The 26,500-nt window shown below is 44.9% G+C and overlaps 1 protein-coding gene across 8 annotated transcripts in view; it reads right to left on the minus strand.

Moving 5' to 3' along the window:
* Positions 1-26,500, minus strand: part of LOC111872382 (collagen alpha-1(XVIII) chain) — a 378,674-nt gene extending 352,174 nt beyond the window's left edge. For 6 of the 8 annotated variants that reach the window (XM_023866207.2, XM_023866206.2, XM_023866214.2 and 3 more), the window contains exon 1: positions 25,974-26,499. In XM_023866207.2, the coding sequence (XP_023721975.1) occupies positions 25,974-25,984 (11 nt within the window). In that variant the 5' untranslated portion in view covers positions 25,985-26,499. Of the gene's footprint in view, positions 1-25,973 lie in introns of all 8 variants that reach the window. The other 2 variants (XM_023866208.2, XM_023866202.2) reach the window with 1 other exon arrangement.

Genomic DNA, 26,500 nt, shown 5'->3' on the forward strand with positions numbered 1-26,500 from the left:
GCCCTCAATTGGTCCCTATCCTCTTATTATTCACCCACCTAACTTTAGGTCTTACTAGTGGTCTTTTTCCTTCCAGTTTTCCCACCAGAATCATGCACGCATTCCTCTTCTCCCTGTGCGTGCTACATGCTGTACCTACCTCATCCTCCTTGACTTTGTCATAATAATTATATTTGGCGAGGATTACAAATTATGAAGTTCCTCATTATGTAGTTTTCTCGAACTTCCAATCCCTTCATCCCTCTTGGGTCCGAATATTCTGTTCAGCGCCCTATTCTCAAGGAGCCGGGATAGCTCAGTCGGTATAGCGACTGGCCACGGTCTGAATGACGGAGGGGTCGGAGTTCAGATCCCGGTGGGGCAAGAATTCTCATTTTTCATGTCGTCCAGACCGGCTCTGGGGTTCACCCAACTTCCTATCTAATGGGTAAAGGGGGGCTTTTTCCTCGGGGGTAATGCGACCGGGGCGTGAAGCTGACCACTCACCTTCATCCAACTGGGGCTGAGGGATCTCTGCATCCACTCCCCATACGCCTTCATGGGACAACTTTACCTTTTTACCCTATTCTCAAACACCCTCAGTTTATGTAAGTTTTGAGGTTTTCACGGCGATGACAATGAAGAAAGTTGTCTTCTGGGTTTAGGCACCGTGTATTCTTCGTTTTGGCCGACGTTTCGGAGGAACGTAGCGCCTCCATCTTCAGAGCAGTTGAATAGCTGCGGAGAGCAGTAGCTGTGGTGATAGGATGTGGAAGGTGCTGCTTATATACGAAGTAGGCAGGGGGGTGGTTAGGGAGAACGGACCAATGGGAGCAGTGGAGAGCGATTAAGGCCATATATGGTGTGTGACTAAGGGAGAGGGGGAACGGCCAGTGCCTACAGGAAACGTCGGCCAAAACGAAGAATACACGGTGCCTAAACCCAGAAGACAACTTTCTTCACCCTCAGTTTATGTTCCTTCCTTAATGTCAGAGACCAAGTTTCACATCCATATAAACCACAGGCAAAATTACAGTTTTGTGTAGTGTCAATTCTGTGTTATCTACTAGAAGCCTACATATGTTTACCCCTTGAGCTCGCCGGCGGCCACGCTGGGAAAAGGTCACGGCCGGCCTCCACACGCGTGTTTTATTGCGGCCGCATCTTGTTGTTGCTCTCTCCATACACCATCGTAATGCTGTGTCAGATTATAGTACCAGAGTACGCCGACAGAACGCTGATGGCGCTGGCTGCAAGCAGTATTCATTCCGCTGGTAGGTGGCTCTGACAGCGGCATTCTTTCCGTCGTCAGCTGTCGTCATTTCTAGCAAATATGCGTATTCACACGTGCTTTATGAAACCTGCACGCCCCCCCATGATTTAGACGTTTCGATTGGCTTGCGGGAAGCGAAGGAGAGAGCCTAGCAATGCACAGTCTCGTAATTAAACCGCAATGGATCTGTAAGGGTTCACGTTTTTTTTTATTTCGAAAATTAGGAAATGGATCTCAGAGAGAGGGTGGGATGGTATGGGTTGGATCAATCTGGCTCAGGATAGGGACCAGTGAACACGGTAATGAAACTTCGGGTTCCATAAATTGATGGGAAATTCTTGAGTATCTGCACAATTGGTGACTTCGAGAAAGGCTCAGCTCCATGAATGAGTGTGGCAACGTCACTGCTTTGTGCCGGAATACAATAATGTTTTCAGTGGGGGGGGGGGGNCCTACTGTGAACACATGTTACATGACTGGAGAATAATGACACCTGATCTGCGACCCGGGTACATCATGCCTTGAGTAAGCGATCTGACGGAAGAATCACGTCCGAATATCCCCACAGGCGTATGAATACCGCAAGCATGGTAAAAAGAGTCCAGTAACTTCATAATGTTGATGTAACCGTACACGTCACTAACTGGCGATGACGTCTTTGTTCCCATTGTACACGGAATATTGTTCTGAGACAAAAAAGGCTGTGTTGTACGTACATGATAAGTGGAGAAGGAAGTAAGCGTATGTACCACAGAGACGATGGCAAATAATAACAATTTATTATAAGACTTTCTGCCGGATTTTCAACGGGAATTACACTAGCACAGCGTAATAAATTGAGATTAATTTCGGAAACTACTGACGTTGGAATTGGACAGGTATTCAGAGGGTGAACCCCTGTGTTCTGTTGCAGCCTGTCTCTACCCCCTTCCCCCAACCAATGAGACGGAAATACACACGCATTTCCCCCCAAAACGAAACGCCATGTTAATGGTATTCTGACAAAACGAATGTGTGAACGGAAATTACATAATTGTTCTTTTATTTCATCCTCTTCCATCGTCTCCCCTTTCATGTCGGAATGTAAACAACATAACACAGCTTCCTTCTCAAAGTGTATTAGTGCTGTGTTTATGGATTTAGGTGTGCCACGGGTTGTAGTGGCTTAAAATAGAATGAAGTGGGTAACTTTCTTATGAACCATACGGTCGTAAGGCTGCAGAACACGACTACGTATGGTAACAGTAGTTCATTGTTCTCTGGATTCCTCAAATATCTCACTAATCTTTGTCTAAAACATCTCTGACGTTACGTCACACGTTGAGTAGGCAACCTTACGGAGGAAAAGTCCCTGTGTGTGTTCGAGATCTCTGGAATGGCGATTACGTTACGCATCGTATGCTGAAAACAGAATCTGATGACGTAATTCTCTACGTCACTGCCTGATCATGGCGCGCTGTTTAAAATATTTTGGACACAGAATATACACAATTTGTGTCCTTAGCTTTACGCTGCTGGACATCGATAATACGCCACGTTGAGATCTCTTCAAGGGTTCGGAAAACACTACAGTTAGCTTCTTCAGGGTTAGTGTCTTTGTGGAGTTACTACGAGCATTACAGTCCCATTCGTGCTTGCAGTGAAATTTGAAGATGTCCCTGCGCTTAATTAAGCACCATGACAACGCACGAGTGAGTGGAGGTAAAACTCCACGCATTCTTAACCTCGGTACTAGATGGCGGTGAACGGTCGGCTTCACGTCCGGCTGCTTTCAAGTGTCTCCGGTAACCATTGTGCAAGGGGCTGGGTGGGCCCCAGAGCAGGTCTGGACGTTAAGAAAAAATAATTTGCCTCTGCTGGGGATTCGAACCCCCGATTTCTGGCCGTCCAGCCGGTAGTAGTGTAATCACTACACTGACTGAGCTATACTGTTACGAAATTTCTTTCACTGCCGGTTGAGAATGACTCAACTTCTTGGCCTTCTTGGTATCTGTTTTTGTCTTCATTTCATTTCTTCTCTTCTTTCATATCTCTTCTTCGTGACTTTCCTCTTGTTTTAGTTCCTACATTTCGCTGTTTCTTTCTCTGTCCCCCTCTTTCCTTCTTCCATGATATTTCTTTTCTTTCTTTCTTATTTCTTGCTGTTCCCGTCTCTGCATTTTGGTTTCCTTTCCATCTTTTCTGCTTTCTCTTTTTTCTTCCTTTCTGCCATTTTCCTTGTTTCACTCTTCCGTTCATCTTCTTTTTCTTTTCTCCTCCTCTTTATCTTCTATTAGTTTCCATTCGTTCGTCTTCCTTTCCTCTTTATCCTTATTTCTTTCACTGTCCTTCTCCAGTCCAACCCATAAATGATATCTCAACAAATAACAAACCACGGATCCCCAAGGGATAACAGCGCTCCATGGCGTAAGACTTCAGTTAGGTACCCATGGACTACATTTCCACACCATTACAGTCTGATCATGGCAGTCATGCCACTGTTTATTCAGTAATGTCAAATGTGGGCAACTCCTTGCCATTACACGTATCCAGCAATGCCTACTGACACGCGCGGAAGACAGTTTCCTTCTGTCTGCCGTTTCATGTCTCGGGACTACACCGCCGAGTGAGACGCAATGACAGACATAACGAAGTGCCAGATATAAAATTCGCCTACAGTGGCTGTAACAACCCGAAACCAGCCTTCCAGGCTTTGCTGCAGCAATAAATGTTACAGTTACGATAAGCTGTGTACGCCAATTCCCGCGGGTTTATACGATTTCTTATTACAACTCGCCTGTCTAGCCAAGTCTGGGGAGAACTTAAACATGGCCATCAAAAAGAGGTATCCATCGGAACCCTTCCATGCTCCTGACACACCAATCCACAGAGAAGCCTCCAGTAGATCAGCTACTCAAAAATTCAGCGGCCTCCGTAGTCTAGGGGTAACGTTCCCACCTCATGACTCAAGGTACGCGGGTTCAAACCCGGCGGAGGTCGTGCAATTTTTAAGGGCGGAAAAATTCAGGGAACAAGTCCTCCGGGAGGGCTTTACGGCACGTAAAAGAACCTCATGTCCCAAGGGGACCACTGAGCCAAATTGATCGGACATTTCCCGCCCAACGGTAGTCTCTCACGCCTCTGATAGATGGGGGAAGCATCGAGAGATACCGCTGAGCCAGTAGAGGCCGAACTCGCTGGCTGAGTCGGGACTGATGGCACGCACCCGTATCGGTAGGGTATAGAGACTGGTAGAATATCACAGAGGGGGCGTACAATAGACCACTGGTCGCGGTGCATGGGGAAACCGACCCCTCCAATAATAATAATAATAATACTCAATCACCAATATCTTGCGGATCCCGAAGGTTCACTACTATGTTAACAAGAGCCCGCCACTGGTGTCTATCCTATGCCATCTTAATCCAATCCCTACATCCCCGACATTCTATTTCTCTAAGATTAATATGGACCTCCCAACTACATCTAGCTCTTCAAGTCGGGCTCTTTCATTCTGACTTTCCCACCAATATTCTACAAGCATTCTTCTTCTATCCCATGCGTGCTACATGCACTGCCCATCTCATCTTCCTTGACTTCATCATTCTAATTATATTTAAAGAAGAGTACAAGTTATGAAGCTCCTCATTATGCAGTTTCCTCCAGCGTCCTATTTTTTTCACCTCCCTTGGGTCAAAATATTCTCAACACCGTGTTTTCAAATAACCTCAGTCTATGTCCCTCCTTCAATGTCAGGAACCAAATTTCACACCCATACAGAACAACAGGCAAAATTGTAGTTTCGTATATTCTAATTGTTATTATGCTCTTAAATATCAGACGAGAAGACAAAAGGTTCTGGACTGAATGGTAGCAAGCATTACCCGAGTTCAATCTCCTCTTAATTTCCTCCTGAATCAGGTTTTCATTTGTTATCGTCGTTCCCAAATATCTGAACTGTGCCACATTTTCAAAACATCTGTTTCCTATCTTCATGTCATGATTTTGCCCAGCATTCTGATGGCGAGACATCAATGTGCACTCAGTTTCTTGTATGTTTACTTCTGGACCAAACTGATTAACAGCGTCAGTAGCAGCTTCTGTGCTTTTCTGTGTGGTATTTACGTTATCCTACCCCCCCCCCGCCCATTAGATTTACATCATCAGCTTACATCACACGCTGATGTGTCCTATTCAATTTCAGACACTGACAGTACAGAGGCCAGATTAGTCGAGTTAAGTCTGACCAAGACGCTACGAAGGCACAGCCTGTCTGCCCGTCCCCTGTTTGAAGTTCAAACCATAATACACAAATCCGGAAAAGAAACACTTCTGACTTCTGTTTGAGAGGTGCCCGGTTCGATCCTTGGCCTGGACGCCATTATTTCGACTTAAGACGTTCGTGGTTTTACTCAGTCCCTCCAGAGTAGATATCGGGGTATTACCTTAAATAAGGTTATGACGGTTTCCTTTGACATCCTTCCAATTCATTATTCACAGGTCATCCACGGTTAGATACCGTATAATCTGAGTTGCTGAGAGCACTGTTAAATAAGAAATCCGTGGCTTTAATTTGCAAGAGAACTGTACCGACCGAGCGACCGCCGCTTGTCGGCGAAGTTAGTGCCAACTTTAGCGGATAGAGGGTGTTGCGTGGTCAGCGCAACGGATCCCCATGACCGTTAATCTCGGTTTTATAGACCGTAGCCGCTACTTTTCCATTGAAGTAACTCCACAATTATCCTCACGGGACTGAGCGGACCCCGTTCCTGACCCACTACTTCTCAGAAAATCTGGTAGCGCCGGGAATGGAAGCCGGGACCTCTGGATCTGTAGCCAGGAACTTTGACCAGTAGACCAAAGAGGCGGTCGCATTGTTAAATAAACCGCGAATAAATACCGGCTACATAATGATCAGCTCATTTTTGGGGGAATGTGTGTACCATTCTAGGGGTACTGATCTTTGTTTCCAGCTTCTGGTGACGCGAACGTCTGAGGTGGGAAGATACTAACATTATTTAGAGCACGTTACACCTATATATCCGCATGTGACTGGAAAAGGTGAAGTGAAGTTGGCCTTGTGCTTAATTAATTAATTAAGCCGGGGTAGCATTGTCGGTATAGCGACTGGCTACGGTCTGGACGACCGAGAGGTCGGTGTTCGAGCCCCGGTAGTGTCAAGAACTTTCTCTTCTCCAAATCGACAAGACCGTCTCTGGGTCCAGCCAACCTCCTATCCAATGGATACCGGGGGCGCTTTCACCGGTGGTAAAGTTGCCGGGGCGTGAAGCTGACCACTCACCTCTAGCTAGTGCTGAGATCAAGAAAATGTGGACGTATATATCCACTCCCACCATACGCCTTCATGGCGTAGTGCTTAATTAGTTAAGCACTGAGACAATTTTACCTTACCACGCCATGATGAAGTATGGCGGAGCGAAGGTACACGTCTAAAATTCTCCATCCGGGAACTAGATGTAGAGAGTAACCAGCTTCACGCCCCTGCCGCTTTACCCCTTGAGATACAGCCTCTGATAACCATTGGATAGGAGGTTGAGTACGCCTCAGAGCCGGTCTCCAACCCGTAGCCCGTCGCTATACCGACTGAGCCATCCCGGCTATAAGTATGGCAAATTTGTCGTTATACTTGCACAAGTCTGATTCCTGAAGTGTCTACAGAGGTGGTCTGGCTTCAGAGCCACTTCCGTCCCGACATGGATACACCGCCCCTGCTTCCTACATAGAAAGGACGCCCACACTTCGAGCGTGGGCTGTACTCCACATCTGTAACCTGGGAAACCGAACTCATACGAACCTGCGGTACTGAACACCACGTACTCGAACACCTTCAGTACATCGCACACCCCGGAATATCGGGACCATGACTGGGAAAACTAAAACTAAAAACTCTTACTAAGGACGTAACTAATATCTTGAGAAAGGGCATCAACTGCACATGTGACCCTACTGCGCTGCGTTAAAAACAACTTCAGTTTCAAAACAGTGCAATAAAACATATTCAGCCTGCTTTCCTTATTTAAAAAAAATAAAGTATGATTATGCTATCTCCGTGCTGTCTGTGTGTCTGTGTACCACCCCTAATAATTTCTGAATGCCTGAACCAATCTTTAATGAAACTTGGTGCGTATATCGTATCACCTGGACCAGTCACAACGACGTACTTCATAAATACCTCTCATCAGTCTGTGTGTCTGCACGTAAGCACCTATCGCTGCTAGGCAACGGCTAGGTAAAAACGTTATCACGGCAACGAATACACGCGCAACAATAGAATAACTGTTGGATGACAGTAGACGATTGGTTCTTCTCAGAATTTACCCCGTACGGAGGCGGGTTCGAATACCTCCACCGCGGCCTTGCGAGCAGTAGAAGGCGACGAAAAGGGAACCCAGTGTCTGGGTGTATAACTGGGTTACTAGGCGACCTTGTTCCTGGGGGATATAAATATAGGGACCTGGTTCTCCAGGCTGGGAGAATCACGAATCTGAGAAGGTAAAATATGGCCATGAGTCCCGTGGGATCCGGACCAGAGAATGACTGCGCTGACGAGGACCAGCAGCAATTGTAAACGACACATCTATCCTTTCGTCAGAGAGGATGTTACATATGGTCTATTACAGCAAGGGTTCAGTTGGAAAAAAAAAGTCTGGTCGTGGGTCTCAAGTGGCTTGAGGCCAAGATGAACTGATTGGTAGTAAACCGCCAGTCACAAAATGACTCTGCCTTACACTTCCCATAACTTATTGTTTCTTCTCGTGCGTTCGTTGTAGTGTGCGTAGAAAAAGGATGGTCAGGTTTGTCCGTGTGTCTGCCCGTCCACACTTTCATCTCGAAAATCGTTGGGCAGATTTTAACGAAACTGAAAATTATCAGGGCAGTCATATCCCGGGATAGATTCGAACCAAGTACCTCCTGAAGGAAAGTGAGAAGTATCTCTACCTGGGCCACCTCGGTCGGTGGTAACCACGGAAACAGAGTAACCATGGTAACACTGGTAATTACACCGTGAGAAGTACACATGCGTCGGCAGTGGGGGGGCAAGCTAGGTATCTGTCCCCCCCCCCCGCCCGACTTCTGGTTTAAAAACAAATAAAATGTATAAAAGGAAGGAAATATATCAAATACAAACACTAAAATATTAAATTATTATTATTAAACAAATTTCTTTTATCCTCAATACGCAAGGGTGATCACTAAAGATAATCTTACACGGCTTAAATTTCAGTGTGCAGACAAACTTTCTGGTTGTCACACCCATTTTAAAGGGGTAATAAAGGGCCGCGCCATAGCTCAAGCGGTTAGTCGCTGGCTTCCCACCGCGGCGGCCCGGGTTCGATCCCGGGTCTGGTCAAGTGGGATTTGTGGTGGACAAAGTGGCGCCGGGGCAGATTTTCTCCAAGTACTTCGGTTTCCCCTGCCAATCTTCATTCCACCAATTGCTCCACAATCACCCTCACCTATCATCTGGGGCTGGTACAACAGGCCAGAAGTGGCCGCAGTGCAAGGGACTTAGTCCCACCCCACTAGCAATAAAAATGGGGGGGGGGTACGAAATGTAAGTAGAGAAAATTGTGAGTTTGGGCATAGAGAGACAAAGCAAATGTTTTGGCGGGCAGATATTGGTGTTGCAGTGGTTCAAGGAAATCGCGTGGAATTGAGTTGTGACCCTCTGATTTTAGGAGTAGGATATTGTATTTTGTTAGGATTTCCTCGTCATGAAGATGTAATTAACAGGATACTACAGACGAATTATGGGACTCATATTTGAAAGAAATTTCAAGATGGTGAACAACATGACCAATCTGTGCGCCTTCGGTTTATGCACATCACGTCAATGGACTATATTTGTTGTAGACTATCATATCTATATCGCATGGCTGATATGACCTTTGGTGGCACTATTAATTTTATCTGTCAAAATAAGAATCAAGTAGGCCTATACCAGTGCGAAGAACTACTTCTGAAAATAGACAGTGACCCCAAATTGAAAGTTTGCTGATTTGTTTCGGTGAATGGTTGTCCAACGCCGCCCCAAATTATTTGGTTCAGTATTTTATTTAATTTTTCTCACCTCCAAGATGTATTCTTAGAAGCGAGTTTCTATTGTTAAAATGTGTTTAGTATTTCGGCTGGCCGGAGTCAATTTGGAGAAATAAAATCGAAGAAGTACATGAAGGTTATTTGATTTTTAGTAGGCCCCGACCACTTCCTCTCATACTCTTGCCTAGTTAATATCTGTGGTTATTTTCGCGTTTAATTCTGACCTGTGTGGCTGCAAACTTTTAAGAAGAAACATAGTTTCTAATTCTCTAAAGAACAAATATAAATCACTCCGTCCAATGTGACCTGTAAGTTTTTTACTACATGAAAACTTAACACCATTACACGTTTCGGTCTCTGTGGACCATCTTCAGCCTGGACGATATGAAGAACCTCCACATCAAGATAGCCAGGTGGCACAATATCTGCCCCATATAAGAGGGACGATGGGAGGACGAACACGAGACTGCATGGTTTACGAATTTTAATTATTGACAATCCAAAAAAAAAATTTAATTAGCATCAAGAAATTTTATACAATTTTATAAAAAACTTTACATTCCCAGGAAACTGCTGTGTTTGTGAATTGTGAAATGTGAAATGTCTATTTTGTGTACTATGTGTTGTAGTATATAAGTGTACGTACTTTACGTCTAAACAATTTATGTGATGGTGGTTTCCTATTTGTAGTGATGTTTGCCCTCTGAAGATGGTCCACAGAGACCGAAACATGTAAGGGTGTTAAGTTTTCATGTAGTAAAAAACTTACAGGTCACATTGGACAGAGTGATTTATATTTGTAATTGTTAGTGTGACGGACCAGAATGAAACAAATCAAACTCTCTAAAGAACGATTGAACTATACTTACTACCTATATAATTAAAATGACGATTTCTGAGATGCGGCGTCATACAATCTGGTAGACATAAATCAACGTTTCGTAAGATATTTTGCCTCAATTTTCAAGGTAGAATAAGTGGTATAGTATAACTATCGAACTCCATACAATCACACCCCATGAGGCCGTGATCTTAAAACTCGTGAAGGCAGCGAATCTCATACATACCGCCTGAGTTGACATTAAAAACCCTGCAGTTTGCTCACGGTTTTGGCTCAGTAAGGCTCTCACAATAAACAGCATTAACCGGTTGGGCTTTGTAGCAGAGACGTAATGTGTTTCCTGTGAGGCACGGACTGAGTTTGTGCAACCTAAGTATAAAATCCGAATATTTAAATTTCCTTGCATCCTTCGAGTCTGATAATTCATAATTCAAAATGTTCTTCTCAGTTCTGAACAGAGCTGCTAACGCTATGCCACTTATACATTATTAAATAATGTATGAGTTCAGCTAAAGAGAGTGGCCTTCAGTCAGTCCTCCGATAAAGTCATGGTTCCCATCTGAAGTACAAAACGGATGAAGGCCTTATTAACTTGTCTCGAAACAGATCTATGTAGCGAATTCTCATGTGAAATTTCAAAGGCGGAAATTTGACAGTTCCTATGTCTGGCTACAGTTTCTGCACACTAATCTTCCGCAGTCCACTCTTGCACATTACAGCCCTCCGGAGAAACTTCGCAGTTTGACTGAATATGCACGCTGAGAAGCCCAAGAAGTGCCGGAAATACAACTTCACAGGGTAAGCATAATAACACGAGCAAGCCCGGCGGTAAAGACTGAAACACTGTCGTTAGTTGCAACAAACTCCTGGTTCTGCCATAACTACACGATTATTAATACTGGATTTGGTATCCGTGGAAACGGAATGGAGATAACTTAATTATTATAGAGATTAGGCTGTAGGGCTTGACTCCCGAGAAACCGGGGTTCGATTCCCGGCAAGGGCAAGCTATTTTCTCCACAGCGTCCACGTTCCCTATCTGGTGCCCAACCACCCTCTCCTATAAGATCGGTACGGAGGCATTTTCTCTAGGGATAATGAAGCAGGAGCAGGAAGGTGACCACTCACGTGAATCTAGTGCCGATATTAAGAACGGTGGAGCTATACCTCCACTCTACTATACGACTGCATGGCGTGGCGCTTACTTAATTAGGCACAGGAACAAATTTACCTTTCGACTGAACCCTGCCTAGAATAATTATAGGCCTACAGATGATATCTGCGGCCTTGGCCTATTTCTAATTTAAGACACATCCGGTACTTTTAATTGTCTCGTAAAATATAATGAAATGAAACATGTGTTTCGGGCTGCGATTAGATCGACACAAAGGCGAAAACTTTACCCACCAGTTTAATTTACTTTAATTTTCGCTTGTGCGGAGGCACGCGAAACTGCATCACAGGAATACATAATATCAAGAAGAGGTAATGTTATGTAATTTCCTGTGTATATTTTTATTCGTGCCTGAGGGTTCACATTTATTGCTTTTTCATGTGATTATTTGACGACTGCATCAGTAGCGAGACCATATTGTGTCGAATAATAGAACGATTAATGAATGCGGAGCAATTGGTGGAAATGAGTTAATTATAGCCATTGTATTAGGAGGCCTATTTTTTGAAGTGCTCACATAGCGAGACGGTATCAGGAAAAAACAAAAGAAAACAGCCGTCCTTTTGTTAAACCGGTGAACCAAAAAATATTCTTGACATCACTGCATGCGAAACAGCACAGACTTCTCAAACTCTCCAGCACATGTTTCGGCTGTTCGGTAACTCGTCAAGGTAGCAAGCAACTTTCGCTGTCGGCCTAGTTCGAGATCCTGGTTCTGATATTTTCGCTGCAAGATCTACGGACGTAGCTAGGTTTAAGGCACTAGGACACGCCGGAAGTTCAGGATTTTCTAACATTTTGGCAAATCTCTTGGATTAATGACTTTAACCTGACTGACTGACTGAATGCCGAACTGTGTGACTGTTAATTCCTCATGGCCTTCGCCAGTACAGTAACCCTTAATTACGAATCACACGAAACTGACGACCATATTTTACTGTCTGAAGGCTCTGGGAGCCTTCCAGGTCACTGACTTCAGCACGTCTGGCCTGGTTTCTCCTGACCTGGCAAATTACTGCTGGCCTTCGCCGGCACAGTCATCCTTGGTTCTGAGTCCCGCGGGATCCATACCCATGTTTTACAGTCCATGGAAGTCGTTCAACTACTCTCTTTAGGAGTCAGGGTTACTTTACGACTGGAGGTTTCCTGCCAAGTCCCTTGAGGTTCACGACCAGAGCTTTTTTTTTTTTCCAACTGAACTCTTGTGCTCATAGTCCGACGAGAGGATGGGTTTGTGTCTTTTGATTATCTTTTAGCCTTTCTATCGCACATGTAGCATGTTATTGAAACTTCTTCCTTTTGCACTACACACAAGTCCTCTGTCAGTACAGGCTTTACAGAGATCATGCTTATCTTACGTATCTTATGCTACAACGGCAGTTCAGTCACTTGAACGGTGGTAAGCTTGACCATCGCCATGTTTAAGCCTCTTATATTCCGGCATTCGCCGACCTTGGTCTTCATTCGCGCAGAACAGACCTATATCAACCTTAAATAAACTGGAACATTTTCAAATTGCAAAACCTTCTGTCGAACTGAATTCAACCATCGAAGATGACTAAGCAGAGATGAGTGTTTCTCTGCGAATTCTAACTTTGTTGCTAAGGCTATGAATGACGGTTTCATAAGCTATATTTCGGGTCTCAGACCGTGAATAATACAGGTTAGGGTCTGTCCGATAAACGTAATTGTGACGCCAGTTATGGGGAAGCTAGGATGTCCTAATCTGGGACATACTAATGAACTTACTGGTGAAGACGCAACAAGCAGAATGCATCTGTCGCCCCGAGCTATTCTCTGAGCACCACAAAGATGAAGACTGCGCCAATGGGCCATGTACAAGTGGACGCATACAGATCACGCTACGAAACTGAGCAATGTGTGTGTCCTTTGTTTAGCTCTAATGAAAGACAGACAATTGAAACCAACGGGGAACAGCGATAACTCACTGACTATACCGAGTGCGCTATGGCCTAGACGGACGTTGAATCGCCGTTCGATTCAGGGCAGGGGAATTTGTCTCTTCTTCAAAGCGTGGGGCAAGTTGTGTTTCCTGTGAGGTATGAACTGTTTGCATAAATGTTACGTCCAAATTGTCTTCCATCGCGTTACTTTCTTCACTTCCCGCCCCTTTACCTTCACCATTTCCCACCGCTTTACCTTCTCCACTTCCACCGGTTTAGCTCCTTCCAACCGCTTTGCATGCTTCGCTTCTCACTCCTCTTGCTCTTCCTCTTATTATTATTATTATTATTATTATTATTATTAGAGGGGGTGGGTTTCCCCATACACTTAGATCAGTTATTGGTCCATTGTGCGCCCCCCTTTCATTTTTTCTGTCGCCATACCCTACCGGTACTGGTGCGTCATATCAGCCCCGTTCAGCCCACGAGGTCGGCCGTCGGTACCTGATATTTCCCCCATCTACCAGAGACATTGGAAACTAATTGGGCGGGAAATTGTTGCCTAATTTTGCTCAGAGGTCTCCTAGAGACATGAGGATCTTTTACGTGCCGTAAATCTACGACACGGGACCCACGGCTTAAAGTCCGTCCCGGAGGACTTGTTCCCTGAATTTTTCCGCCGCGTTTGAACCCGTGTACCTTGAGTCATGAGGTGGGAACGTTACCCCTAGACTACGGAGGCCGCTTTGCTCTTCCTCTTGCTCTTGCTCTTTCTCTTCCCCTTATCTTCTCTTCTCTTCTCTTCAGGCTTGAAAAAACAAAGTAACTTTTTTCATTCTTCCCTTATTCTTTCTTCTGTATACTTCTGTCTTGTTTTTGCTTCATTTATTTGATTGTTTCTTTACTGACGCTTTATTCTTTTCGCGATTCATTTAATTCTCCTTCTAATATGAAACATTCACACGGAGGTTTGATTTATTTACCGATTTACTAACCCATGTTATTTTAATGTTTCTATTTCCTTGCACACCCCAATCCCGCTTCGACTGAATTTCCAATATCTGTCATACTCATTTTCCTTTGTAGTGAGACGAAACTGACGAAGTGCCAACATAAAGGAATAAAATACTCCCCCCAGCTGCAAACCTAAGGTAACACCGAACTCTTCTTCTTCTAAACCACGCTTGGCCGCGTTTAAGCCCTATTAAGTCTTTCAAGACAAGGACTTAACGAAAAAAAAATAAGTAACGAAAACTGAGAACGTCCTTTTGTCAAGAGAGAACATTTTCTCTGGGATTAGAACCGAAGATTTACGGGGTGAAATCCGATCTTAAAACACTTGAATCATCTAACATTCTCATTTGTAAACGGAGCACGCCAGCCCTAAGAAAGTCACTGTCACATTGTGGGACTACTTTACGTATTCAGAATTATTCCCAGCACGTAACCGGAGCCACACAATAAAACTGGTTATAGACACGTTACCTAGATATGAACACGTAGACTGCTGACGAGGAGACGAACACGATTTCCGCTACATGTGTTCACTATTAGTGCCTTAGGTAAGAGTCACGTGACTGAGTGACCATAGACGGGTTTCGGATAGGTAATCACATTTATTGGACTCTTAACCAAACAACTCGTGACTACATTTTACAAATCACACACAGACTAGTGTTCTCAATTGCGCTGCTTGGTAGCGGCTTCCAACAGTGGACGTTCCTCTGCTACCGGGCTCACGTCCTCGCAGGCTGGCAGCCGTCTCACACCAACCTCATAATCTTTTAACTGCCGTCTCAGGACCCTATGTAATGGCAGCTTGTCTTCGTTATATAACCTCGGCACGGACCTCATAAGAAACGCTACTTCCAACTCTTGTATTGCTGTGTGTGTCTGCTGCGACCATCACGTGACGGCTACTTAGCCACTGCCTAGTAACGGGTGTGTTTACAAAGTCGTTCCCTAGCAACGGCTGTCTCTGCTAGCTTAACACTTCTGGCTTTCAGTAGATATGCCACAACATAATACCAACTGACATTACGTGTATTTTTCTTGATTCTTACGGGGGTGTCTTTGAAGAATACCATCTTCTCGGATAAGGTGCGGTTTAGTGTGGCAGATGTTTATCGACGTTTCAGAAGGACTTACTGTCTCCATTATCAAGGACGAAGAGTAAGCTGGTATAGCAATAAATCCTTTGATTCTTAACCAAGAACTTCTCGGTTCGAACTTCGGCCGGAACACCGGCTATCTTGACTGAGATTTCTGTGGTTTTCCCCAGTTCCTCCTAGAAAAGGTCAAGATAGTACCTCGATTCCTTCCAAACCCTCTTCAATTCGTTTATCATCCCACCCCTCAGAACAGAATATCGGACCAAGCAAGCAAGAATAAGACGCGCTTCTTCTTGCTGGTTGTTTGCGTGACTTACTCGTGTACTCTGAAGATGGAGGCAGTATGTTTCATCGAACTGATTGTAAACTGCTACCAGAATACAACGGCCGTGTATCTCTGTTTAACCTGAGGGAATCCATTAATTTCACTTATCGTCTGTTGTTTTATTTTCGAAAAAGGCAGATACTGTAAAACCGACCGAGCACACTGCTGCCTACTCACTACCTTTGTCTGCCCCAGCTGTGTACAGGTTTATACTGGAATTCCTGGTACAAATTCTTGGGCATACACGTATTTCCAAGAACTCACTCACAATCCATCACCACCCGATTCGTCACGTGTTACCATTTCCCCTAACGTAAATACGAAACAGATAAATACAAACAGCTTCAGAATAACGTTACAAAGTTCCCAAAACTATGCAGTGCAATTTGCAGCTAATTCAGAACGTTGAAAACAGTGTTCTTGTGAGATATCTTGTGAGATATCGCCACCGATAGTAGCAGGCCGTGGAGACCCGTAGGGTTGCGAGACGTCGAGGTTCCCACATTTTGTTGTCAGCTTTACACCACGGCCACCCTTTACCCCCAAGGAAGGTTTCTGGCACTCATTTCTGTCAGAGGCTGAGTCGACCCCAGGGCCACAGTGCGGTTGGAAGGATTAGGTCAATTTTAAGAAATCCTATTACCTCATCGGGAATAGAACCCGCGACCGCTCGCCACACCGACAATTAGAATGAAGATTATTTTTTCGGATTTGTTGGCGTGTAGTCTGGCAGATGTGCAGCGACGTTTCGTAGGTATATGTCGCCTCTGCCTTCAGAGTAGATGTTGCGTACCCCGTACACAATAACTGCAGTGATTGGGAAAACTACCGTATTGTGGGACATGACGTGACGCCCGTATTCTGTCAGATGTCTAGCGACGTTTCGCAGAACTTTTCGCCATCTTCAGGGTAAAAGAGAGGACGTCTTATAGATTAGAGAACAAACAGAAGGTATTCATATCATAATTAAAGTTCTGGAGGCGGTAAATATTAAGATTATCGTTTTCTTGGATGACGTCGTGAAGACTGGTAGATGTTTACCGACTTTCGGAGGAACAAACTACTTCCATTTTCAGTGCATAAGCGTGGGAACTGCTGCAGTGTAATTAACTTTCAAAACTCTCAACAATACTTATGAAGACTTCTGTCTTCTTCTGTGTAGTCTTCAGTGTAAATCCTGATGATAGAAGCAGCATGTTTCACCGAAACACGGGTAAACATCTGACTATACGGTATCACATCCAAGAAGACAACAATCTTCATTGTAACCTCCGTGAAAACCTCAAACCTCACAACTTCAGTATACATTTATAAACTTCCCAGGACTACACAGCAAAAGCCATGGTCAATTCAAGGTGTTTGCTCAGCGTTCGTTTGAGCCATCATAACCGGTTGTTAGAATGTTCTCGTGCAGAGCCAACCCTACATAAGCCCAACTACCAAAAGGGCCGTCCGCATTCGCACTGACAAATTGCCAAACAGACCGCTTGTTTACACCCGGCCGTCGCAACAGAACACGCAGTGCATTGGGTCGAGGTCACTACTGAGGTAACAGCTGCTGGGTGTGCGTAGGTAATACAGGGCCTTAGAGGGCGTCACCCTTCCTCCCACAATGCAACTACAACCACTGCCCCGTTTCTTCCTGCCGTACATCACAGTACATGACACAGGTGGGCGGAGAGTTATACACGGGCTTAATTAATTAAGCATCACAGTAAGATTAATAGAGGACTGGAGGTATAGCTCCACGCATTTATAACCTCGGCTCTTGATGAAGGTGAATGATCAGCTTCACGTTCCTGCCGCTTTACTCCAGAGGAAACAACTATAAGTACCCACTGGACAGGAAGCTGGGTAGATCTGGGCATTACGGAGAAGAGAAAAAATCTCTTGCCCCTGAGGAGAAACGAACCCCGATTCTTCGGTCATCCAGCCCGTGGCGCAGTTGCTACGCCGAATATACAAGGCCATATAGAAGAGTTCCTCGCATGTACCTATAGAGACTGAAGGCATTAAGGTTCGCAGGTGGTGAACATTTCGATCTGTTACGCACCAACGCTATCTATTTTCTTATTACGGTACCATTTCCTTTATTACCTTTATTTCCCTAGCCATTATTCTTCCTTCCGCTCTACCTATCAGCTGTGTCCAACTGTACATTGTTAACATCCGTCTCTTTACGTATCCTAGACATCGATTTTTCCTTTTCCCATTTTCTTCCTCACTCGCTTTTCTTCTTCGTCCCAGTCTTTAACTCGTACACGATTTCAATTTATTTTCTCTTGAAATTTTCCCGGTATTTCCGTTCATGTTAAGATATTCCCTTACCCTAGAACGTTCGTTACACACTGTAAGAGAAGGGCGGATTAGCGCAGCGGTAATGATGGCCAAAAGGGGAACAAGACGACGTAAGGGACACAGCAGGAAAGCGTAACGGCTGCCAGCTCGGGTTGCTGTCCATGTTGACCTGACTAAACTGGCTTGCAAAAATACTGAAAGAAAGGAGAAAAGGAAAGAAATTAGGGAAACGGTACGTAAACGAGGAACAGAAATAAAGAGGGGAACAGACGAAAGAAAAAGAAAAAATATCCCTGTAACAGGCCGTGGAGGCCCATAGGCTTGTGAGAAGTCGAGGCTCCCACATTTTCTAGACAATCGGCTCACAGATGGCGCTGAGGTTGTCAGTCTTGTGTGTGGGCCTCCCTTTAGCCCCCAGGAAGATTCTTGGTACTCATTTCTGTTGGCGGCTGAGTCGACCCCCGGACCATAGTGCGACTTCAATTAGGTCAATTGAAAAATCCAATGACCTCATCGGGAATCGAACCTGCGACCTTCTGGTCTGTAGCATAGTGCTTCAACCAATTACGCTACCGTGTGCCTCGGAAAAAAGAAAAGACAACGAATATGATAAAGGGAAAGATAAAAAAGAAACGATATAAAGATCGAAAGAAGTCAAAAGAAGTGAAGATAGAAAGAGAGAAATAAAAAGAAGGGAAGGAAAAGAGAACCGAAGAAGCAAGAAAATAATTTAGTAATAAATAAATAAATAAATAACGTATAAAAGGAAGAACTAAAGATAAAGAAGAGAAAGAACGTTAAAAACGAATGGAAATATGAAAAGAAAAAATATGATACAAATAAACTATAATAAAAAAGGAACAAAAAGTTCTGGGAAGAACTAGTCGGCTAATTTCCTTCGATACCAGACAGATCCAAATTAGAGCGGTGATGGGATTAAACCAGCTTGCAGAATGCAACAGCTTCAACCGCAGGCCTAGAACATGCGAAGTCATTTCGGAACAATTTAAATTTATCACTAAATTATGAGTTCGTACTCAGAAGCTACAGGGTTGAGGGGGGTTAGAACGGCCGGAGAGTAAAGCTGGCCATTCACCATCTACTGCCAAGGTTAAAAACGCGTGGATCTTTAACTCAGCTCCCCCATATGTCATGACGTGGTGGCTAATTAAGCAGAATAATAAATGTTGCCACTCTATCGTGTAACGACCTAGTGGTCAGTGCTTCTGGCTACAGATCCAGAGGTCCCGGGTTCGATTTCCTGCTATAAGATTTTCTGAGAAATAGTGGGTCTGGAACGGAGCCACTCAGCCTCGTGAAGATAACTGAGGAACTATAGCGGCTCCGGTCTAGAAAAAGCGAAATTAACGGCCGTGGCGATTCGTTGCGTTGACCACGCGGCACCCTCTATCCGCTAGAGTTGGCATTAACTTCGCCGACAAGCGGCGGTCGCTCGGTCGGTATAGTTCGCTTGCATAATAAAACCACGGAGTTCGTTTTTATCGTGTAGCTATTTAGTGTACGCTAGTAACAGAGTGGCTGAATGCGACTTAAACCCATCTGTACTCCATCCCAACCGACGACAACCTGAACAATGCGATCAGTAGACAAGCGCTGACAGAAGGGGGGGGGGAGTGTGAAAAATAATTTGTAACGGCCAGCTTCAATCAGTTTTACTGCTGACATCTAAATTTTGCTGCTGATCCGGGGATACATCGCCATATCAAGTTGTGGCTGATAGGAAAAGGGGACTTTAAGATATCTTGAAAAGATGGGCCCCGCCGTAAAAAAATTCATTTCCCCAAAAAATTAAAAGTAAATTAGACCGCCTCTGTGGTCTGGTGGTCAGAGTTCCTGCCTACAGGTTCAGAGGTCCCGGGTTCGATTACCGACGATATAAGATTTTCTGAGACGTAGTGGTTCTGGAAGGGGGTCCACTCAGCCACGTGAGGATAACTGAGGAGCTATTTCAAGGAAATGGGATTCGTTGCGCTGACCACGCGACACCCTCTATCCGCAAACGTTGGCACTAACTTTGCCGACAAGCGACGTTGACTAGGTCGGTATAGTTCGCTTGCGGAATACAGGCCAGGGATATAGCACGAAGATTCCTGTCTTGTGGGATACAATGCCGTGTAGTCTGTTTACTTAAATCGATGTTTCGGAAGAATACGTCGCACTACATATGAGCCAAGCATGTAAACTGGAACTCCACTTGCTGCGAGCTTCATGCTGGCCGGAGGCGACAGCGTCCTCCGAAACGGCGACTGAATTTCAAGGAGTACACGTCGTTACACCCCAGACGACAGAACTCCTTAACTATCGCAACAGTTTCCCGAAATGGAGGAGACGAAACGTCCGAACGTTATCAGAATAACCAGTCTCCTGAACTGGAATCGAATCGGGAACTCACGTATCAAACGGGAGTTCTGTCCTTACTCTCTTTACAGATTACTTCACGTCGTTGCCAGAACGGGACCAATAAACGTCGAATGGTCGGATCAGTGAACAACGAACTGAACAAAATATAGGAAACAGTCATGGTTTAATTTAACGTACTATACGTGCATTTAGGGCACGCGGTAGCGTAGTGGGTTGAGGCACTACGTTACAAACCGGAAGGTCGCGGGTTCGATTCCCAATTGGGTCATTAGATTTTTCAATTGACCTAATTCTTCCAGCCGCACTATGGCCCTAGGGCGACTCAGCCTCTCACGGAAATGAGTACCAGGAATCTTCCTGTGGTTAAAGGGCGGCCGGAACGTAAGGCTGGCAATCTCACCGCCATCTGTGAGCCCATTGTATAGAAAATGTGGGAGCCTCGACGTCTCAAAGACATATGGACCTCCACGGCCTGTTACAGGGACAGCTTTACCTTTTACTAAACTGGCATTTGCCTGGATGGACTAAGGAAAACCACGTAATACCTCTGCCTCGTTAGTCAGCCCCAAGGTTATATCCTCTTCTTTTCGTTATTTTACAACGGCTTCGTTGTATGGCTGCTCACCACAGTACGGTAGGTCGACCGACGAATGGGGAATTGGAAAGGATTTGGAAGGAAGCGTTCATGACCTAATAGACGTATTAACCCGGGGGATATGCCTTGAGGGCCTGAGGAAAATCACGAATATCCCGGTAGCGATTCGAACCGAGCACCTCACAAGTACACGTCTACAGCGTTACCGCTCGGTGGGCCAGGTCTTCAGCCTGGGACCGCCACATATGAAGCAAGGTTAATCATTGAACAGAAATTCGTGTGGTTCTCGCGCAACTCTCGCTAAGGCCATAAAATAGGCTGTTGGGCCTATTTTGACGAGCCTGTGACATAACCTGACAAACAGTTCGGGGTCATTGATCGTATTGTCCGCATTTTTAGAGTTGGCTTTTCTCACCAGAAACCCCAGTCCGCTACCTGTTACATGGATTGTAGGGTGTTAATGGGTTAGTCAAGACCTTGCGAGTGCGTCACCCTCCCTCCCTCCCTCCCACTCACGACCTAGTTTCGACAAGAACCCTGCCACATCCTTCCGTATTTATCGTGTACATGTCAGAAGTCAGATCTGAAAACACGACCACTATGTATCCCAAAGAAATACGATGTCAGGATGTGGATTGGACTTATCTGGCTCAGGCCTATAAAATTTTTAATATCTTGACATAGGACATATTTTCACCTGCGATTTACCTTGGAAACGAAATATATTGTTTCTCGAAGATCATTGTTGGTTGCTCAATGCCGAACAAAAACTAAATCCGTGTGACTGTTAATGTTCGTTTGGAGGAAATGATCATTTTGTGTTCTGGATCCTAGTGCCCGTATTGTTATATTGAACCGTACTGAACCTCTCCAAGGGAGGTCATCTGTTATCATACTAAATTTGGTCGAAATACGTGCAAACCAATGGAAACGCATAAAGAACTAAACACAGACGATTCTCAGAACTACTGGGTTTTTGGAGTTTTTCCATCGTCCGTAATTCTAGGTAATAGAGGACACAACGTTTCGGAAACTGGATCTGTTTCCGTCTTCAGGTGAGAAAGGAAGACACCTATTCAGTAGGTGTCGTAGGTAGGTAGACGGAAACAGATCCAGTTTCCGAAACGTCGTGTCCTGTATTACTTAGAATTCCGGACGATGGAAAAAGTCCAAAACCCAGTAACTCTGTGTCATCCACCACAGTCAGAAGCCTTTGGAATCTACAGCTGAGTCTCTTTATACAGAATATAGTGAATATTTTCTTCTTAAGGGGGACTTAACCCCCCCCCCCAAATGGTTCAGAAGTTTGAATGGGAGGGAACCAGCGGAATTGCCCACACAGTGCAGTGACACTGAGGACCGCTGAAGACCTCGAAGCAGAGCGCACCAGATTGCAACGCTCTGTCAATGAATGTAATGGTAACGTATTACACAGCGTAGCGAGCGTAATGGAACGCCCACGCTGCGAATTTAAATTCCCCGTTGAACTTTGGGTCTTTGGGCTGTTAATCAACAAGTGTGGGCGAACCGTCTGCGTTGGCTCACTGGATACAAAGTGCTTCACTTCCTCTCTTTATGAAAGGTTCATTCATTAATGCTTTGCTGTTAGTACATCCCGGTTGAAAAATACTGACTTGTATCACTCCGCGTGTATCTACACAATAAAATATAGAGCATTAACGGTTCGTATAAAAGGTCAAATATTCTTGGAATTTTCCTGGGGTAAAAAGCGCGGCCGGCGGGTAGGGCTGACAACCTTACCGCCATCTTTGAGCCGACTGTCCAGATAATGTGGGAACCGCAACCTCTCACAACCCTATGGGCCTCCACGGCCTGTCACAGGAATAGCTTTTCTATAATTCTTTTTATAAAAGGTAAAGTTGGCCGGTCACGGTAGCCGAGCGGTCTAAGGCATGTACTGTCTTCGCTCGCTTGGAAACCGGGATCGTGGGTTCGAATCCCACTCAGGGTATGGATGTTTAGTTTGTGTGTGTACGTTTTTCTGTGTTTGTGTACAGGTAGTGGCCTTGCGACGAGCTGATCACCCGCCCAAGGAGTCCTACCGAATGTGTAAGGTCTAGAAAAACCGAAGTGAACGGAGAAGTTCATGGAGGTAGGCCTAGGCCCACTGGGGCTGTAGTGCCAAGGGGGGGGGAAAGGTAAAATTGTCCCTGTGCTTAGTTAATTAGGCTCTATGCTGTGAAGACGTATGGGGAAGTGAATGTATAGATCCACATTCTCGTGACCTTGGCACTAGTTGGAGGTGAGTTTCCAGCTTCATGCCCCGGCTGCTTTACGCCGGGGGAAAGAGCCCCAGGTACCCATTGGATAGGAGGTTGAATGGACCACAGAGCAGGCCTAGACGTGGAGAAGAGAAAATACTTGACCCTACCGGGACTCGAACTCCGACCCCTCTGTTGTCCAGCCAGTCGCTATACCGACTGAGCTCTTATTAACGGTTCATATGCAACTACAAATTATCTATAGAAGCTGCTGAAACCGGCGAACCCACTCACAGGAATGGGCAATAGTTGCAGAGAGGTGTCGTGGTCACCGTTGGTTGGTTCTTTAACGACGCTAGAAATATCTTGTCTATGTAGCGTCAAATGGAAGGATGGTGCACGAAAAATGAATTTGAAAAAGTGTGGAAGGAAGCCGCTGCACTGTAGGAACTGAGAAAAGCCACGACAAACTTCAGCCTGGGTAACTGGTGTCCCGCACGGGAACCGAACCGAGTACCTCCCGAATACGAATATATGTCTGTTACCACTATACCAGCCTGATCAATCCCAAGTGGTCACAGTCTGGTTTATTTTTTTTTATTTAACGACGCTGTCTGTACTGCAAGACCGCCTCTGTGGTCTAGTGGTCAGAGTTCCTGGCTACAGATCCAGAGGTTCCGAGGTTCGATTCCCGGCGCTACCAGATTTTCTGGGAAGTGGGTCTGGAACGGGGTCCACTCAGCCTCGTGAGGATAACTGAGGAGCTATTTCAAGATAACAGCGGCTCCGGTCTAGAAAACCGAAATTAACGGCCGTGGGGATTCATTGCGCTGACCACGTTACACCCTCTATCCGCTAAAATTGGCGCTAACTTCGCCGACAAGCGGCGGTCGCTAGGACGGTACAGTTCGCTTGCGGACTACAGACCACGGAGTTTGTTGCATATTTTCTCTGTGGTTATTTGCTTCGCGTTTATCCCCTGTAAGCAGCTGTCCTAACAGAGCCGTCAAGCGGCGCCTCTACCGGCGTTCCAGCGAACTCGTTGCAACTGTCGAGGTGCGGAAATACGACTAGGCGTTTACATACATAGAATATAATCCCATAACAAACATAGGGCCACAAATACACACAATTATTAGTGAAAAGAACAACGCCTTAAGAATTATAGGTAAATGAAGGTAGAGATCCACGCATTTTTAATCTCGGCCGGTGAGTGAGTAGCTCAAATATTCCGGCTACCTTACAACCGAGAAGAGAATGTGTGGACATCAGATCCAGTCCGGGTGCTGAGGAGAAAGGAAACATTTCTTGCCGCTCCTGGAACCGAAGGCATTAGACGTTATCTGGAGAGGCTGGATTATGTCACGGAAACCCTCAGACACAAACCGGAGGCTCCCGAAGAGGAAGGTGAAATAATCACCAGTACTCCAGCATGTTCTGCTTATGCATATGGAAAGATAACCCCAATCCCTTAACCCTTCACTTCTACCCAATTTGACCACCTTAATAAACCTACATGTTCCTTATGAATCTGGAATCCAAACCAATACGATGAAGTCTATATGGCTCACTCGATATAGTAGCTAGACTACGGGCTGAAGTACTCAGGAATCGGGGTTCGATTCTTGACAAGGGAAAGAGATTGTTCTATTCTACATTGCTTCCTGACCATCCCTGGGATCTCTCTTATCTTCCCTCCCACGAGGGGCTCTTTCCTAGAGGGTAAAGTGGCAGGGTTGTGAAACTGACACACTCAATTGCATAGTGTCAAGAATGCATGGAGCCGTAACTCCACTCCCCCATATGCCTTCGCGGTGTGTTTAATTTAACCCAGGGGCAACTTATGACAATGTGAGGGGTTAGTTTCAGAAAACTATCGACACAGGCGTTCTTTCCGGTAGTCCTCTGTTAATGTTAAACTTAGTTAAACTTCTATACATACAAAATGACATGCTTCTTCTTAAGACATGTACCTGAATATTTCCATGCACTATTTGCAACATATATAGTACATGAACGCATAATCGGGAGGTTATCCGTCCGCATATATCATCTCCGTAACCACTCATTCGCTTCGAAATAAATTTCACACAGTGTCAAAGCGGTAAGTAATCAGGCGAAACAACTCGGGCCCCATATAAACCCTACCTGTCGCAGGTCAAATGGAACCTCAGGATAGAACAAGTTTGGTCGGATGAAAAATCTTCTGACCTTCATACGGCAGGTGCCCGGTTATAAAACTGGCTAGAACACAGGCTAGACTGTTTCTGTGGTTTCCTCAGTCACTGAAAGTAATCAGCGACAGCTTTCTTTTGCGTCAGTTTCAGTTCACTGTCGTCCATGCATTCGAGTTACTGACAATCAGGAGAATGAAAACCGAGGTTTGGAAGCACACGATGAAGATAATAAAGAAACAGGACATGAGGATTCGAATTGGTCCAGAATTGAAACTTGCGAAACTTCGGATTCGACAAAATTCCGACCATTTTTAGAGTAGGTGAGCAACTAATCACTTCTCAACAAAGACATCGCCCCATTTACCTCACTTAACCTCATTTTACATGCAATGACATATCTTTTTTAAGGGAGAGGATATCGATATTGAAATATCACAAAACTGGTGAAATGTTGGAGGTACAGCTCCACGCATTCTTAACCTAGGCACCAGATGGAGATGAATGATAACTTTATGCTCCGGCTGCTATAACGACCGGTACCCATGGGATATGGAGTTGGATTGACGACAAAACGGTCTGAACGCTGTGGAGTACAGACATTTCGCGAAGTACAAATTAAATAAAGAAGGATAAAAACTGTTGATAGTCATACCTGGTACTCATTTTCTTTTTCAGTCCACAGTGCTCATGATAAGGGCTGATAAATGTCTCTGATGTTTCGCTGCTTTTTGTTCCACATACGCCACTTAACTTATTGTTTATATAAAATGTTATTGTTTATCAGTTAATACCACTGTGACGTCACAAGTAAACTGAAGTGCGTTTAATTTAAAATAAATACCGCCACTTCGCTTAACACACAAGTATATAAATAACTTAAATCTGTACAAAATTTTGCTTCAGTAAGCGACATAACCTAACAAATTCTGACGCTGACATTTTGTAATTACTATTGAACACAATTCGGCACAAGTTGTACTCTGATACAGATATATATGTATGTATAAAATATCACTGCTTATGTTTACATAACATGAAGCACACTGGTTATGTATGATTTGCCGCCACGTGGTTAGTTCGCCGGCTTGCTACATGAAAATGGCGCGAAGAACCACTTCCTATGACCGCGCAAATGCTACTGAAACGTGGCTCAGTGTCTACCCTCTATAGAGACAACAG

The sequence above is a fragment of the Cryptotermes secundus genome, unplaced genomic scaffold, assembly GCF_002891405.2.
Source record: "Cryptotermes secundus unplaced genomic scaffold, Csec_1.0 scaffold247, whole genome shotgun sequence".
NCBI classification, from domain to species: Eukaryota; Metazoa; Arthropoda; class Insecta; order Blattodea; family Kalotermitidae; genus Cryptotermes; species Cryptotermes secundus.